At 41.2% G+C, this 15,452-nt stretch overlaps 1 protein-coding gene across 4 annotated transcripts in view; it reads left to right on the forward strand.

Annotated features, from left to right (window-relative positions):
* The window catches only part of LOC140069790 (RAC-alpha serine/threonine-protein kinase), an 85,860-nt gene that overhangs the window by 61,514 nt on the left and 8,894 nt on the right, over nt 1-15,452 (forward strand). For all 4 annotated transcript variants that reach the window (XM_072115892.1, XM_072115891.1, XM_072115894.1 and 1 more), the window contains 3 exons: nt 1,671-1,799; nt 12,448-12,662; nt 13,470-13,557. In XM_072115892.1, the coding sequence (XP_071971993.1) occupies nt 1,671-1,799; nt 12,448-12,662; nt 13,470-13,557 (432 nt within the window). The remainder of the gene's footprint in view (nt 1-1,670; nt 1,800-12,447; nt 12,663-13,469; nt 13,558-15,452) is intronic.

Raw genomic sequence — 15,452 nt, forward strand, 5'->3', positions numbered from 1 at the left:
ATGTCTTTTATTATGAAATCCCTAGTGGTCCAATATCTATCACCACTGCTATAGGACTATCGGTGGTGGTGGACCTGTAGTCATGTGATTGTGCTGCACTCTCTTGTTTACTTCACTCTTGATACTGCTTGAACTGCTTTGGAACGCTCCATTTTGATGTACAGCTCCAGATCCCTAATAAGAATTCTGTTTAGTTGGGCGTTCCAGCCTCTCTGCATATTTTTTGTTTGGGTTGTCATTATTAAAATGGTAGGGATTGGATCAGCATTTGGCACTGGCCTCTATGTTAGGGGAAGTGCTGCAGCTCCTTCTTTGTACACTTAAAGGAAATCTGCCTTCAAAATGGAGCATGATAAATTGGCCTCCCAACTTATCAACTTTTAAAATGATGCTAATGAGCAAGGAGGTCTCTGGTGGGCATTATCAGCATAATTTAATCTAGCAGGGACCACATTACTGCATCTTTTAAAGGAAACCTGTCATCAAGAACCGGCACAATAAACCTTACACACAGGTCCCAGCTTAAATCTGCCTTCTTCCCCCATTTAAATCTTTCCCAGGACTGTTTCTCCCTTTGTCCATGTTGGCCCTGCCCACTACCTATGGCTTTGCATTCTACCTATTGGCCCGTCCAATGCAGGGTTGTGAAATAGTGCGAAGAACTGCAGTTTCCCACACATTACTCACTTCTAAAATTACCATGCAAGTGCGAGGGACGGCATTCTGTTGTGGACAGGGAAAACCTGACTCTTTTCAGAAGTTGACTCATGTCTACTTATTTGAATATCATAAAACCGGTTGTGATTAAAGTGGTTGTCCCGGCAAAAACGATATAACTGGCCTTAGGGCTGTTTACAAAACCAAAAATATATATACTTGCCTCCTCCATTGCTCCCTTTGTCCTGCACCGATGCTTTGTCGGTGCCATGCCCCTGTTAGTTTACAGGGGCCCCACCCATCTATTGCTGCGCTCAGGTGAGCGGAAGTAGTCAGATGGCAGCGCCTGCCTCTGTAAGCAGACTGATGGTCGGCTGTGAGGGGCAACAAGATCAATAGAGGAGATGAGCGTAATTTTAAAAAATATATATATATATATATATATATATATTTTTACAGCCTTCCCCCTTTGGGACGGTTATATTGTTTTTGCAAAGCTTGGATAACCCATTTAAGATACAGTGCTTCAGTGGCAAATAATATTAGGTGATCTGGGGAGGACATTTAACTCTTTACCAGCTGTATAAATGGAGTGAGTGGTAAAATTCTGATGACATGTCTTCTTTAAAACATTTTCTTTGTTGGTGTCTTGGCATCCTTTGCAGGTTTTTAAGCCAATATTTTGTACTTGTGCAGTTGAGTGTTTACAAAATAGAATAAGGTAAAAATTTATCTGTAATAAAAATCCTTGAGAAGCGTCTCAACTTACCTGCCTGACACTATAAATACCCCCTCTGACCGGATAATGGGACCAGAAGAGCAGTCCTGTTTTTATTGTGTGTTGGAAACGTCTGCACTCAATGCCCGGGTTATCTGAGGTTACACAACAGACAGATGCGAGGTGCAAGGGGGGAAGAGCAGAACATCTGCCGGCGATATCATTTTTATAATTATGTGAGGAATTTCAAATAAACCCAAACAATTTGTGTTTAGTTTTAATTTTTTTTTTCCAGTTGGAAAATCTTATGCTGGACAAAGATGGACACATAAAAATTACAGATTTCGGCCTGTGCAAAGAAGGTATAAAGGATGGAGCAACAATGAAGACGTTCTGTGGAACCCCAGAATACCTTGCTCCGGAAGTATGTCCTATTTTTTGTTTTTCATCTTATTTTGTCTGAATGTGAACCCCCCTTAATGTTAACGTTACTTAATGTTTTGGTGCTGGACTCTGCAGGAAAAAAAAATATTTCTATCTATAATTTTACTAATCTGAGAAAAGTCCCCAGCAGCACAATGCAAAAAAAAAAACCCCAAACAAAGGGAGGGTGCAACGCCCCAAACCCCAGACAGGGAGTTTGAATAATATATAGGAAGAATGAGACCGCACATAGCAGTTCATTAGATAAAATAAAAAGTGAGTTTATTCCATGCGCAATGTTTCGGTGAGTTGAGAAAGGTGATAACCCACCGAAACTTCACGCATGGAATAAACTCATCACTTTATTTTATCTCATCTTTGTGCGTTCTCGTTTTTCCTATATATAATTGAACTAGATTGTATATTGTATAGAGATAACTATGATCCGACTAAGGGAAATTACTGCTTGGAGTGAGTTTCTTGGATCCTAAAATATCCCAGTGGTAGTAGTGTAAGATGAATGCGGTGTGGTGGTCCTTGTCAGTATTTGCTTTCCTGGATGTGACTTGTGCCGTACCCCTCTGCAGCGGTCAATTGGGTAGATTGGGGATTGGGGGGTTCTTCACTGAAGCCAGATACACACAGACTGATGGACACCACCACAGTTACTTACCATGTGTAATAGTGCTGAATGTCCAATGCATAATGGCTTTGTGTGGCCCGCTGATAACTGCCTGCTGGGTACAAGCACAGGCTTCTCAGAAAAACCTGCTCTGTATTGACTTGTATGACTTTCAGATAGCAAATATAAATCTGTGATTAAACAAATAAGCAGAAGATATGCGTACATCCAGAGGTCGCACTGACATTATTCCAGAAGGGTATCGATAGTCCTTTCACCTTTTTGAGGAGTATTTTTTGGCTAAGAAGAAGTATGAAATTTTTAAGTAATACATGAAAATAACTCCTAAGCATATACAGTTTTAATGGAGCAAATTGGCTGTAATGATTTTCTTGTCGAACGCAACCCTCCCCCATCCCCCAGGTCAGACCGTGGCTTTCGCCCCAGACACCCAAAGACCCACCGACACCCCCCATATTGATGCTTCTTGCAACAGCTAATCTGGCAAATTGAAGCCCCTTGCACTACCCACAGCTGACAATCCAGCATTATGTCCAGGTCGCCTGCCCGAGTTTGAACACAGAAGTCGTGCCCACTCATCTCTACCGGCCCCCCAATTGAAATGTTTTATTTTAATTTTTTTTTATATATAATTTTTGGTAGCTGGGGATTTTTTTTTTTTTTTTTGTATTTGTTTTTTAAACTGGGGCTACACTTAATAGGGAACACATTGTATCCCCCTTTTATTTGTGCCCTACTATTGTATACAGATCACAGTGGTTTTATGGTAACATCCCACAGGATCACTGTTGTCAGTGATCTGTATCTACAGATGTGTAGAAAGGATGCACATAGCATCTTCTCTGCATGTCTATTAACCCACTCTGCAGGGAGATCCAGTTATTTTTAATTTTTTTTTAATTTATTTATTTTTTTTATGTGATTGTCGTAGCAGACGCAGAGCTGGTGTGGCAGTGGACTGATAATATGTGTCCCCTGTCACTCTGCAGGATTGAGATATCACACTGACTGTTCACCACTGCTATTCGCATTATGTTCAAGAGCGCTCCCTGCCATGGGGATGAGCAGAGTTTACTCCCCACCACTGCAAAAGGTCATGTGACCTGAGATCTGCACTCCAGTCACGTGACCTTCTGTTGGCCTGCAGTGAATAGACTGCAACTAGCAGCCAGTCAGGGGGGAAAATAGTCCATTGCCGATTTATCCTCATTTCTTTTAAGAGTACATCTGCATGTACAATCGTTATAGATGCTAGTACAGACATTATCGAAATCTAGTACAGACATATATCCATTTAGGCCAGAAATGCTGCAGTGTTTCATTCTGAAAGGACAAACTCCATGCACTGCGAAAGTTTTCAGAAAACACACTAACCTGTTGAGCAGAATTTCAAATTTCCAAAGTATCAGTTCCCTGCACTTTAAGCTCATAGGTAAAGTTAAATAACACAATTGTGGTTTACTAAAGATTGCCCACAAATCAATGGCATAACCTGTCAAATCCAAGAAGTAAAAAAATTAAAAATCTATTCAAAGTGTAATAATGTACTCCCTTTCTTGGCACAACCAAGTTCAGGCTGCTGCCTACCTAATCACAGGCTGGGTGAAGTCTAATGTTCGACAAAGAACCAATGCAGCACTGTCACAGGACCGCTAAGGGAGTTGGGTGCATAGCAGTAACTGACCCCCAAATAGCTGGGATGCCTTTCTCCCTGTTGTGGATGTGATGTGAACACATGTGGCTCCTATACCCCCACCCCACCCCAACACTGAGGTATGACCAGGATGTTGTGTGAAGGCCAGGCTACAGATAGAAATGGGATTTTTTACATACTTTTTGCACCGTGCACCCAGCTCTCGTGTTTGTGCAGTTGCTGCCTGGTTGTTGGGTTTTTTTTCTGTTATTGTGTTGGTTGTGCTTGGAATCTGTTGTATGAGCTGCAGAGCTCACGATCCATCCACTTTGATGTATCTGTGATTATAGTGGTTACAGCTGTTGTGCTGTCTCTTGTAAATTCCGAGGTACAGCTGTCGGGAACTGTTCCTTGTGGATTGATGGTCGGCCGTGTTTAGCATATGACTCTGGTGCATTAAACTGTCTGCTGTTGATGGAGTCGCGTTGTCACAATTGGCAGAGTGTCTCTATGTATGTTGTAAGTGAGGGCTTTAGGGGATTGGTGGTGGGGGGTTTATCAGTTTTTAATAAACTATGGTTAGTCTTTCATTACAGCAGATGTGCATTCGTTGTGTTGTAGGGGGCTTGGGTTGCCCAATATTACTCATGCTGACTACGTGGTTATATACAGAACTTATGTATAATGTGGATTCTGCCAGCTGTTACAAGCCTAGAACTCTCTGTATTTCCTGGCAGGACACATAACAGCTGGAGCACCGCAGATTCAGCACAGAAGGGTATCTATACAATTTTACACAGGTGCCCTAATACGGTTTCAATGCGTTAGTCGTCTTGCAGTAACCTTCATTCCAGCTCTACCTAGATGGCTCTGTACAATAATACAAAACTTGTGTAAAGCATAGTACTACCTACCCCCTCCCCCTTTTGCTACTGATGTCAATCTTCGTTAAGGTTCCCGGATTCTCTTGGTGAACAAGGAACAACAGGATGTGCAATGCTGTATTTTCTACCACAAGTTGAGGGTATTTCAAACCATCTAGAATACAAGAAATAAGTGACCTTCTTTGACTCTTCTTCACCAACAGGACATAAAATGTGCACATCAAACCAATCCCCCTCCACTGTGTGTGATAGAAGATGTGATATTTCTCCTTGATTATTCTAGTTTTATTTGAACAGTGGTTTGGGTGAGTTGCACAACTCAAGGGTCTTCATGTATGGATTTAGTTGTAGATGCCACTTAAGTTTTTTTTTTATAAAAATGTATTTATTGGGACAATAAATAATAGAGGAAATTTGTTCTTTGGTTTTACTAAAGCATCTGTGCCCTCATCTTGGTACAGAGCGAAGTAATGGCCGTAAACCTAACCATGATACTGGTGTATTGGTATTGGTTGGTTTTATATAGAGGTATACGGCTTGGCTTACACCTGTGTTTGGCAAGGTCCATCCCCTTTCCAATATCAAATAATGTAAAACCAGCCCAGCAGACGGTGTGTTTTTTTCTTTTTGTTGCAATAGCAGAAGTGAAACCGAAGGTAGTATAGCAAATGATGAACAAGGACCTTTTGTCCATCTTGCGTTTTAGTTTTTGTTTCACTCTCCTAAAATTGAGAGTGTGATAAAGTGATTAGTCGCACATGTCCTCAAATGTTACAGATGCAAATAGCCAAACATCAAGCAAAAAATAAGCCCTCAACCAGCCATCAGTGGAGGCTTGAAACCAAATGGAAACCACCAAAAATGCAAAAAAAGAAAAAAAAGCCCTTAATCAGTGACTTGCATATAAAATGAAAAAAAGCTCTGGATTTTTTAACTAACCGGGGAGGGGAGGGGGGCGCGAGTGGCCAGGTCCTGAAAGCTTTCTGCTGATAATAAGACTGAATGCACATCATATAGATGCCAGAAGTAAAATAAATAGTATGGCCTCATGCACACAACCGTATGGTCTTTTCTGTTTTGGCCGTAAATGCGTAAATACGGGACGTATTGCGACAGTATGTATGGCACCATATCCGTACCGTGTCGGTGTAAAATACGATGGGCTGGCAGATGATGGCTGGCTGACAGAATGCACCTCCCACTAGTTCTGGATACTGCACATATATATTGCAGCATATGGTGCACAGCCATAATTGGCCCGTATTTTATATGTTCCCGTTGACTTCTATGGGCCGTATGGAGCGGAAATACAGTGGAAAATAGGACATGCTCTATATTTTTATATGACTCGCTTATGGTATGGTACGGTACGGTGGCCAATACTGCCATGCACATGGATGGCCGTATTGCCAATTGGAATGCATGGGGCTTAACTTTGTAAATGCACAGCTCTGTTCTAAGGGTTGACTCTGGAAAGACCATCAGTAGCTGGGCAGTGGGGGGAGGGGGGGGGCAACATCCATCCCCTGTATAGATCAACTTTTTGCATTTGAATCGGAGACCTAGCCATTCACTATATGTGTTCAGTGTGGAAAATGCAACTGCAACCACTGCTCCCCACAAAAGTAAATGGAAGCTGTGGCTGTAATGACAACTTCTTCCCTATCTAGTAGGGACACAACGTTGACTATTCAGGTTACAGGGAAGTGAACATATGACTTGCTGGCCTTGCTTGAGTGGGACAGATCTTGGCTTTTGTCATATCTTCAATTATGGGAAAAGTGGGCATTTGGAATTGGCGAAGGGGGTCATAGGTTTTCATTCGCCAAATAAATAAGAGTTCTCAAGATAACTACGTACGAAATGTGTAGGATTGGTATTCCATTGTAAATCTCATAGGATTACCAACAAATAATTAGATCTACTGTATGGTCTGATCTTTATTATAGTTTGGAGACAAGGCACCCTATTCTTAGGATAAGTAGAGGTCTCCTAGATCAGGAATGTATGGTGAATACTTGTGGGAAAACCCATTTCAATAAATTTTGGAATTCCTGATATGAAGTGTATAGAAGTTGGCATATGTGAGCGGACTTTTGGTCGCTGAACTGAAGTAACCATCTGTACATGTGTGGGAATACTCTGTTGCAGAGTATATTGTGCTTCCACATGACCTGGCCTGTATAGAATTTGGATATAGCAGAATGAACCTGTGGTCACACATCTGGCGAGTCTTGTTCATTGTGTTAATGTTTTAAAGAACACAAAATAGTAATAGAAGTGGCTGATAACAGAAGACAGGAGCTTGCACAGAGTATTTATAAAGTGAAATGTTGCTTTAAAGGGAACCTGTCATCAGAAATGGGTTTAAGAAACCAGTATGTTGTCAAGCAGCTGGACAGCTTCTAGATCATGTTTGTTTCATGGCCCAGCTTGGTTGCCTCCTCCTGGAAATTAACTCAAAGTGATATGTTAATTGGTTGTATAAAGTCATGGAGGTGGAGAGCTTAACACTGAAGTCAAGCTCACCTCTCCCCTTGTCAGTGACATCATGTGCCAGACTTCACTGTAATTACGGTTCTGCATCCTGGAGCATCATTGACCAGATCACCTGAAGGGGGTGTTCTAGGGCAGGGAAAGCTTGGATTCAGTGGTAAACTCTCCGCCTCCTTGACTTCATAAAACCAATTTACATCTTTATTTAAAGTTGATTCTTTGGATGATGCCACCACACCAGGTAAAAGAAACATCATCTAGAAGCTGTTCAGTTGCTTGACAACATGCTGGTAGGGGTATCCAATTTCTGATGACTTCCCTCTAAGGAAGTAGTAGGAAGTCCTTCCTTCATGTGGTAACATTAGTAGCATAACTTTAAGGCGTACAAAGGGCCTTGGACCATAAGGCATATGTAATAATGCAGAAATGGGGAGAGAAGTTGTGGCAATGTGGAAAATTTTCATACACCTTATCCTGTCCACACCCCGAATGTGCTCACAATATATAACCTCCTTAATGGCCCCCACGTAGTGTAATGTATATGGCCCTTATACACTGTATAATACCCTTTTCCTGTAGCCAGCCTAGTAGATAAATGCCCCATTAAAATGAAAAGGCAAAATGATATTCACCTCTTTTAGGTTCCTGCTTTTCTCTGCCATTGCTGCTCTGGCCACCGCAGAGCCACACATAGCAGCAGCAGGGAAGACTGGTGGAGCCGGGAACTGATGGCTCCCTTTGTCACTTGAGAACGCAGATACAATTAAAATCGGAGACCATTATTTCAGGACAGTGAAACAGACAAATGGATAACTGTTCAGCTGAATCTGAGACATAATAAATTGGGGACAAGGCATAGATTTTGCATTGGGGCCCATTAATATGATAAGTATATTATACCTATATATCACCTATATATCACCTATATTATACTTACCGTGTTTAAAGTTTACCATTCACCACTGGGAGTCACCAGTCATGTGACCCTCACGGCAGCAGGACTCTGACTTCCTTTGATGTCTTGTGTCCTGCTGCCTTCTGATGGCCATTGTGCAGTCATTACTGTATGTATGTCCATCATCGTAACCACTCGCTTATTAGTGGTTGGAGGGGACCCACAACTCCTGGAAAACTTTATCAGGGTAAGTATAATATGGGTGACTATCACGGTCTAATACTTACACTGTTAGGGTTTGCTATATGTGGCCAATCCCTTTAAGTTATGCCTCTGGATAACCATAAATAGGTGTTTGATCCATTGATCTATATAAGCTTATAGAAAGAAACTCATTTTCTGCAGGGAGGGCAGTAGAACCAGCCAAAAAAAAGGCCAGGAAGAAGAGGGCAAGCTTCACTCCATACCCATTATGGCAAATGTTGATAGGGGGGTATGCCTGATTTGCTAGTGGCCCCATTTCTATACACTCCTCATATGACACCGCAATGATCCTGGATATGGAACATGCTGACTGCTCTATCAGGTAATGGCCTATGGAGTGGACTTGCTGCTTATTTCCTTATACATTGTCCTGCCCCAGAAGCAGAAAAGACCAGGAAGTTTGCTTTGTGTCTTTCCATTTTCTGTCGAGCTGTTTTCACATAACACGATTGCTCTCTGTTGGCTCCTGGCCCTGCATTTATAGCTTGCGTTCTGGGTAAAGCCAGAATCTGATGCTGATAACCTTAAAGGAGTGACCCTACAATGCCCCCCATAAAAGGAAAAACTTTTGAACTGTGTTATATTATACATGTCACTATACCTCCTGATCATAGTCTTGTCATCCAACTTTTCCAGACTCCTGAATGGCATATTTTTTACGTTGTGCAGAACAGGATTGGCTATATATCTGTATATTGTGACCTACATGTTAAAATGCCTAATAAGTCATTTTGCTTTCTACCCAGCTTTCCTAGGGACATAACCTAGGAAATACCTATAGGTAACAGTCTGATTTGAATAGTTTCCCTGTGTATGGGCCATTGCTCCATCCATGATAAGTGCTATGATGAAGCCGGCCAGTGTCTGGGAGATCATGAACTCCTGAGCTTTCTGGTAAAGGATGAGGCTGGCTCCTGGCAGACCGGCAGCTGTGCTAGCCTTGTACATATATGGGGCAGCTGCAGCGCCAGCTGTCGTTCGCTGTGAATCATACGGCAATAGCTGCTGTAAATAGACCTTAGTGGAGTAACCTAATACCTGCCAGCTTTTGGCTTTTGCATCCATACTGCGGGACCTCAGATCACTACCGTACACTCCCTACCACCACCACCTCAGTGTAAAGTTCAATGTGCCCTCTACACGAAACCCCTATTAAAAGGATCCTCCATATTAATTGGGATTTTCCTATTTTAATCCCATTTGTCATTTTTTTTTTTTCATTCAGCCAGAAATTTATTTTCCTTGCTGTTTAACTCCATCAAGGGATCCATTGAAGAGAGGGAAGTGCAATCTCCAACAGAACGGGCCGTCATTAGCTGTGTTTACTACAGTAACGTGAATTTAGAAGCCATTAACAATCTTGTAATACAATTAATGGGCCATAATCCCTTTTTTAAGTGCTTATCAGTAGAGACTGGCAGAACGCTATGAACATGTGCCGAGACGCAAAGCACCAAATGCAATAAATTAAATGTTAAAATGAAGCAGAGAAGTTAAAAAAAAAATAAAAAATAAAAGTTTTTTTAAAATATTGTTTATACTAATGAAGATTAGCCTGATCTTAAAGATGTTCATATATGGATTTACAATGTATTGTATGTTACAGAGAATTTGTAATTATCCTATAAAATGTTTGGGTTTGTTACTTATGGTTTTGTAGTATATGAATAATTATATTTGCCCACAAAAATGATTTCAATCACCGCCTATGGCCTGGTGATCCATCTTCTAGGTCTGGAACTTCCATCAATCAGATCATTCAGGTGTTATCTTGCATTTTGGTCAAATTTTTCCCCTGCAGTGGGTCGGACGAGCTAAGTAATATGCAATATTTAATGGACGTCTTTTAAACATATCATTGACTGTAAGGGGAAAAAAAAACCTGTATATATGCTACAAGGACATAGGGACAGTAGACAATCCCTTTAAAGGAAATGTATCAAAATCTCATCAGATCAGGGAAAAATTACGCTGACCATAAACAGGGCAAAATGACCAATCATTGCATTTCCTTTTGTTTTACTGTGTGACGACATCACTCTCATGGGCTACTACTAGGTTCAAGAAACAAAAGTTTACAGGTAACCATGTCCTGTTGTTAAAAACTTCTACAGTAGCTTTGCATATAATTGCAATGGATGACACGCCATACAAGAGTTAATTTTAAGAGAACCTGTCACCACATTTTTCACAAATATAGCTAGTGGCAGGTTTCCATAGAGTCCTAGTAACTGACACCATTCTTTTAGCTAAAAATTGTTACCCTCTCATGTATTAAACTTTATCGTTTTACCTGGTACCCAGGGATGTCTATAGCGAGTTAAAGTGGGCATGGCCTCCTCTGGCTAAATCCAGCAGCTCATCCCCTTCTTTCTCTGTATGCAGCAGTAATGTCATGTGAGCAGGGTGACATCATCGCAGGTCCTTTAACCTCATAACATTAGCAAACTGTACACCAAGCATATATCTCACCAAGCATGAAATCACAGCATATCATTATGATATCACATGAAATCACAACAGCCTGCATGGAGAGGAGTAAAAGTCCATGCAGGCTGCTGTGATTTTTTTTATGTGGTTGGATATGTACATAGGGTACAGTTTGCTAATGTTAAGAAGCCAAAGGACCTGTGATTATGTCACCCTGGTCACATGACATTTGGCCATGCCCCTCGGCTTGCTCTTTAGCTCCTCAGATACCAGGCAAGTTTAGAATTCTGATTTTATGGAAATCTGAGGTAAACAATTTATGGCTAAAATAAAGGTTTCTGATAGTTACTATGGCTCTATAGGAACCTGCCATTAGCTGTATTTGTGAAAAATGTGGTGACAGGGTCCCTTCAATGATGGGAACCCTACTTTCCCCAAGAAATCAATATCATTATTTTTTGATCTGGACAATGAATTGGGCCAAGCCCATGACCACTATTGGAGTAGCTAATAAAGCTCTCTTCTATCTGAAGGGTGCTGCAGCCTGGCTCCGCCCATCTGACATAAAAATTCGGACGTAAAGATATTGTTGACTTACGGACAGTAAAGGCTAAAAATTACAACTCACTGAGAATTTGTGGAGGGGCAACTAGTAAAGGGTGCAATAAGTTAGAGTTGATGGAGGTGGGAAAAGGTCATCTTTAAATATTGTTTCCTGGGTGAGGGCAGCTGGAGCCATGAGGTTTTTAGATGGTTACACAAGTAGTTGTTGTGGGAAGAGAGAGGCCGGTTAATGGGTACAGGCATAGCTTCCCTTTTATTAAAAGCTTCTAAAATTAAACAGTGAGATAAGTTACATCAACTCCACAGACATACAGAGCCATAGACCAGATCATTGTGCTTGTAGAGCTGATTTTAGAGGTTGGGTTCATCTTCTTGTATGTCCACTGAAAGAAACACAGAAGTGTTCCCTAGACAATTGGGTTACTTCTTTCATTTTCAATATGGTGGCTTATCACAACCTCCCTACTTTTCTCTTGCACTAGCTACGTCCTCCCCTTAATAAGAATTAGAATAATAACTTTATTTACCTTTGTTTATATAGCGCATACATATTCCGCAGGGGTGCACAGAACTTACCAAATCAGTCCCCATCCCCAATGGGGCTCACAATCTAATCAACCGACTAGTATGTTTTGAAGTGTGGGAGGAAACCGGAGGAAATCCACACAAACACGGAGAGAACACACAAAATCTTTTCAGGTGTTGAACCCAGGACTCCAGCGCTGCAAGGCTGTAGTGCCCTTCATCATCCTCAAGTCTTTTTGAGATTGTGATGGATAACATATGTTTCCTGCAGGATACATAGGTAAAGAATTAACATATTATGTGCTCTTTCTACAGGTACTAGAAGATAATGACTATGGTCGGGCAGTGGACTGGTGGGGTTTGGGTGTAGTCATGTATGAAATGATGTGTGGCCGACTTCCCTTCTACAACCAGGACCACGAGAAACTCTTTGAACTCATCCTTATGGAAGAAATTAGATTCCCTCGCACTTTATTACCTGAAGCAAAATCGCTGCTCTCCGGTTTACTGAAGAAAGACCCAAAACAAAGGTAAGAAAGTGAACGCCTCTGGTTTCCCGCTCCTATGCTTTGAAGTCTCTCTTGTAGTGTAATGTTCTTTTCCCAGCAACAATAATGAAAAGCTTTGTTCTTACCTTATTTTAGTCCACCACAAGTATGATCTGGTCAAAAACCTCAATATTGCACTGTACTGTTGCCAGGAAGCAGTGCATTGTGGGAGGTCATGTAAAAAGCTTCTAGGAGTTAAAAAGTAGCAGCAGCGCCACTTTTGGCCATGGCTTTGTCTGGAATTGCAGCTCATCCACATTTTAAGCTTTTCCTTCCAAGTGCAGAAAGCAAATGAGGACAATTGCTGAAATGCTGCAAAATGTCTTATTACATGATCACTTCTCAAATGGAGACCAGACCATGTAAACCATGACACTAGAGACCTGAGGAAGCGTCCATGCAATAGGACGCGAAACGCGGTGTCTGATATTTTATTTCTATTTTTAACTTTTGATTTTATATGTCAAAATAAAAACTACCATTTTTGGATCGGAGAAGCGCCGGGAGTATAGTCCTTTTTTCCTACTACCGTAAGGATCATATATGACACTAGAAGGTGTCCCCACTAAAATGACAATGTTCCCAAGCATATTAATTATTCCCATACATTGCTCCACTCTATAGCCAGTAGACTTCAGCACTAAAAGCTATAGCCACCTCTCCATTGACTTTTTTGGGTAGGCACAAGTGTCATGTTCCCTTATAGGTCATTCATTAATTTCCTCTTGTAACCATGTCATTTTATTTGTTTTCCCCACTTTATGTTGATGCTCCTTCTCCTGCGTATAGGTTAGGCGGTGGACCAGACGACGCCAAGGAAATCATGCAACACAAATTTTTTGCTGGAATTGTATGGCAAGATGTATATGAGAAAAAAGTAAGTGTGGTTATATGAATTGGCTCCTTTCAGTACAGAAAAGAAATAACATGTTCCAAAAATCTGAAGCATATACTGTACATGTCTTATAGGGAGAACGTAGTTTACAGAATAATGTTAAAAGTATTAAATAAATTGAAACGACAATTCTGCATAGAAAATGTCCTTGTAGCAGGAGCAGAATAGTTTGTACCTCATCTGCACTGAAATACTCTCCCCCCACCCCAATCACAAGCGGCTCCCCCACTCCAGGGTGAAGAATAGCACAGCTGTTGCTGCTAATGGCAGCTGTGTTGGCACACACATGCTTGGCAAGGGGGCGGAGCGTCCTGGCACAGTCTGTGGAGACTGTGCAGCTTGTGCACACTGGATTCCAGATACCAAGATGGTGCAGAATGTCCCAAATTTATGATACAATGCAAACCATAGTCCTGGCAGTCAGCACGGAGAGGCCTGTGAGAGCAGGGGGGCCGCTGGAGTGTGTGGCAAGCTGTCGCTTCTATAAATAACAGCTTTCTAAAGTACTGCGCTGTTCACATCAGGTTTGTGGTTCTGCACTAAATAAATTGCCTTGCAATTCTAAAGACTTTTGCTGCAAATTATTTAAAAAAAACCCCATAATGAAATGTTAATTCTTTGTCATGTGTAGGTATTCAGTTAATATATACCTACTGCAATGCAAAGGAAAATTCTGCTACTATGCGAATGATTTGGGGTGTAGGCCCCTTTAATAATCAGTATCTTGCTATGGAAAAAGATGGCAGAGAGCGGTTACATAAGGCTCCTTCAGAGGAGCGTGGGCGCTCTGCGAATCCTGGACCTTGTGTTTACCAGGTTACACGGACCATCCAGAGTGCCGAGGACGGGACTCAAGCATCAAGGAGATATATGATACAAGGAGTCCCTGCTTCCCTTCTATAATCATTCGTCCGAGGCTACTGTTCCACCATGACAAAGGGACTCTTTGCATCATATATCATAGGTCGGTCTATGTAATCTCTGTGATTCACAGACCAATCAAGGTTATCCAGGTCCTTCTGTACATTGACAGGTGAAAGGGGTATTTCAGGATTGATTTTTGATTACCCATTCTTTGGATAGTGGGGTGCAGAAATTCAAAGTTTTAGCAAAATTGGTTGTAGAGTGCCCAGTTATCTGATGTTGAGCCAAGGATGGGTTATCAATGTATAAATCCTATAATATTCTTGTAATGATTTCAATAGACCTTAACGTCTCCTTTGGTAGAGCTGACGTCTGTGGGTTCCAGCAGGAGGTCACTTTGTGATACATGTGTTGTTGAAGAATCATTCTAAAAGCAGTTTATTATCCTATTAATGAAGCATCTGGGTGTACAGGGGATTCTGGGGATTCTTTTGGACTGCTGGAGATAACTGAGCTCTGTACTTGGCTATCCTATAGATGGGTGATAACTCGTAAAATTGTGCCTACACCTTTAAGAAACCCTCAATATGCCTATAAAAAATAAAAATTTCTTATACCATACATTAATCTAATATTTAATCAGACCCTTGTCTAGGTCTCAAAAAGAATAGCTATTCTGCCAAAAAAAAGACAATTTGCATATAAGATCGGGTATTGCCAAAGTTGAGGGAAAAGAGACCTTCTTGTTAAAGTTTCTTGATATCATAGAATTTTATGTGATTTCGCTTATGAGGTTGGATCAATGAGACCCTGGTCACAACTGCCTTCGTATGGATGTAGTGAATATGGTCAAGAGGTATCAAACTTTTGCAAAAATGGAAAGTTTTTTCAGCCAAACGTACAAGGATTCCTAAGTAGTGTCCTAGAAGAACATATTTGTCAAAGGTTTTTTTCTGTTTAACCTTCTAAATGTTTTGCTAATACAGATCACACAGAACTTTTTCTCCCTAGTA

Source organism: Engystomops pustulosus, chromosome 7, assembly GCF_040894005.1.
Source record: "Engystomops pustulosus chromosome 7, aEngPut4.maternal, whole genome shotgun sequence".
In the NCBI taxonomy this organism is placed as follows: domain Eukaryota; kingdom Metazoa; phylum Chordata; class Amphibia; order Anura; family Leptodactylidae; genus Engystomops; species Engystomops pustulosus.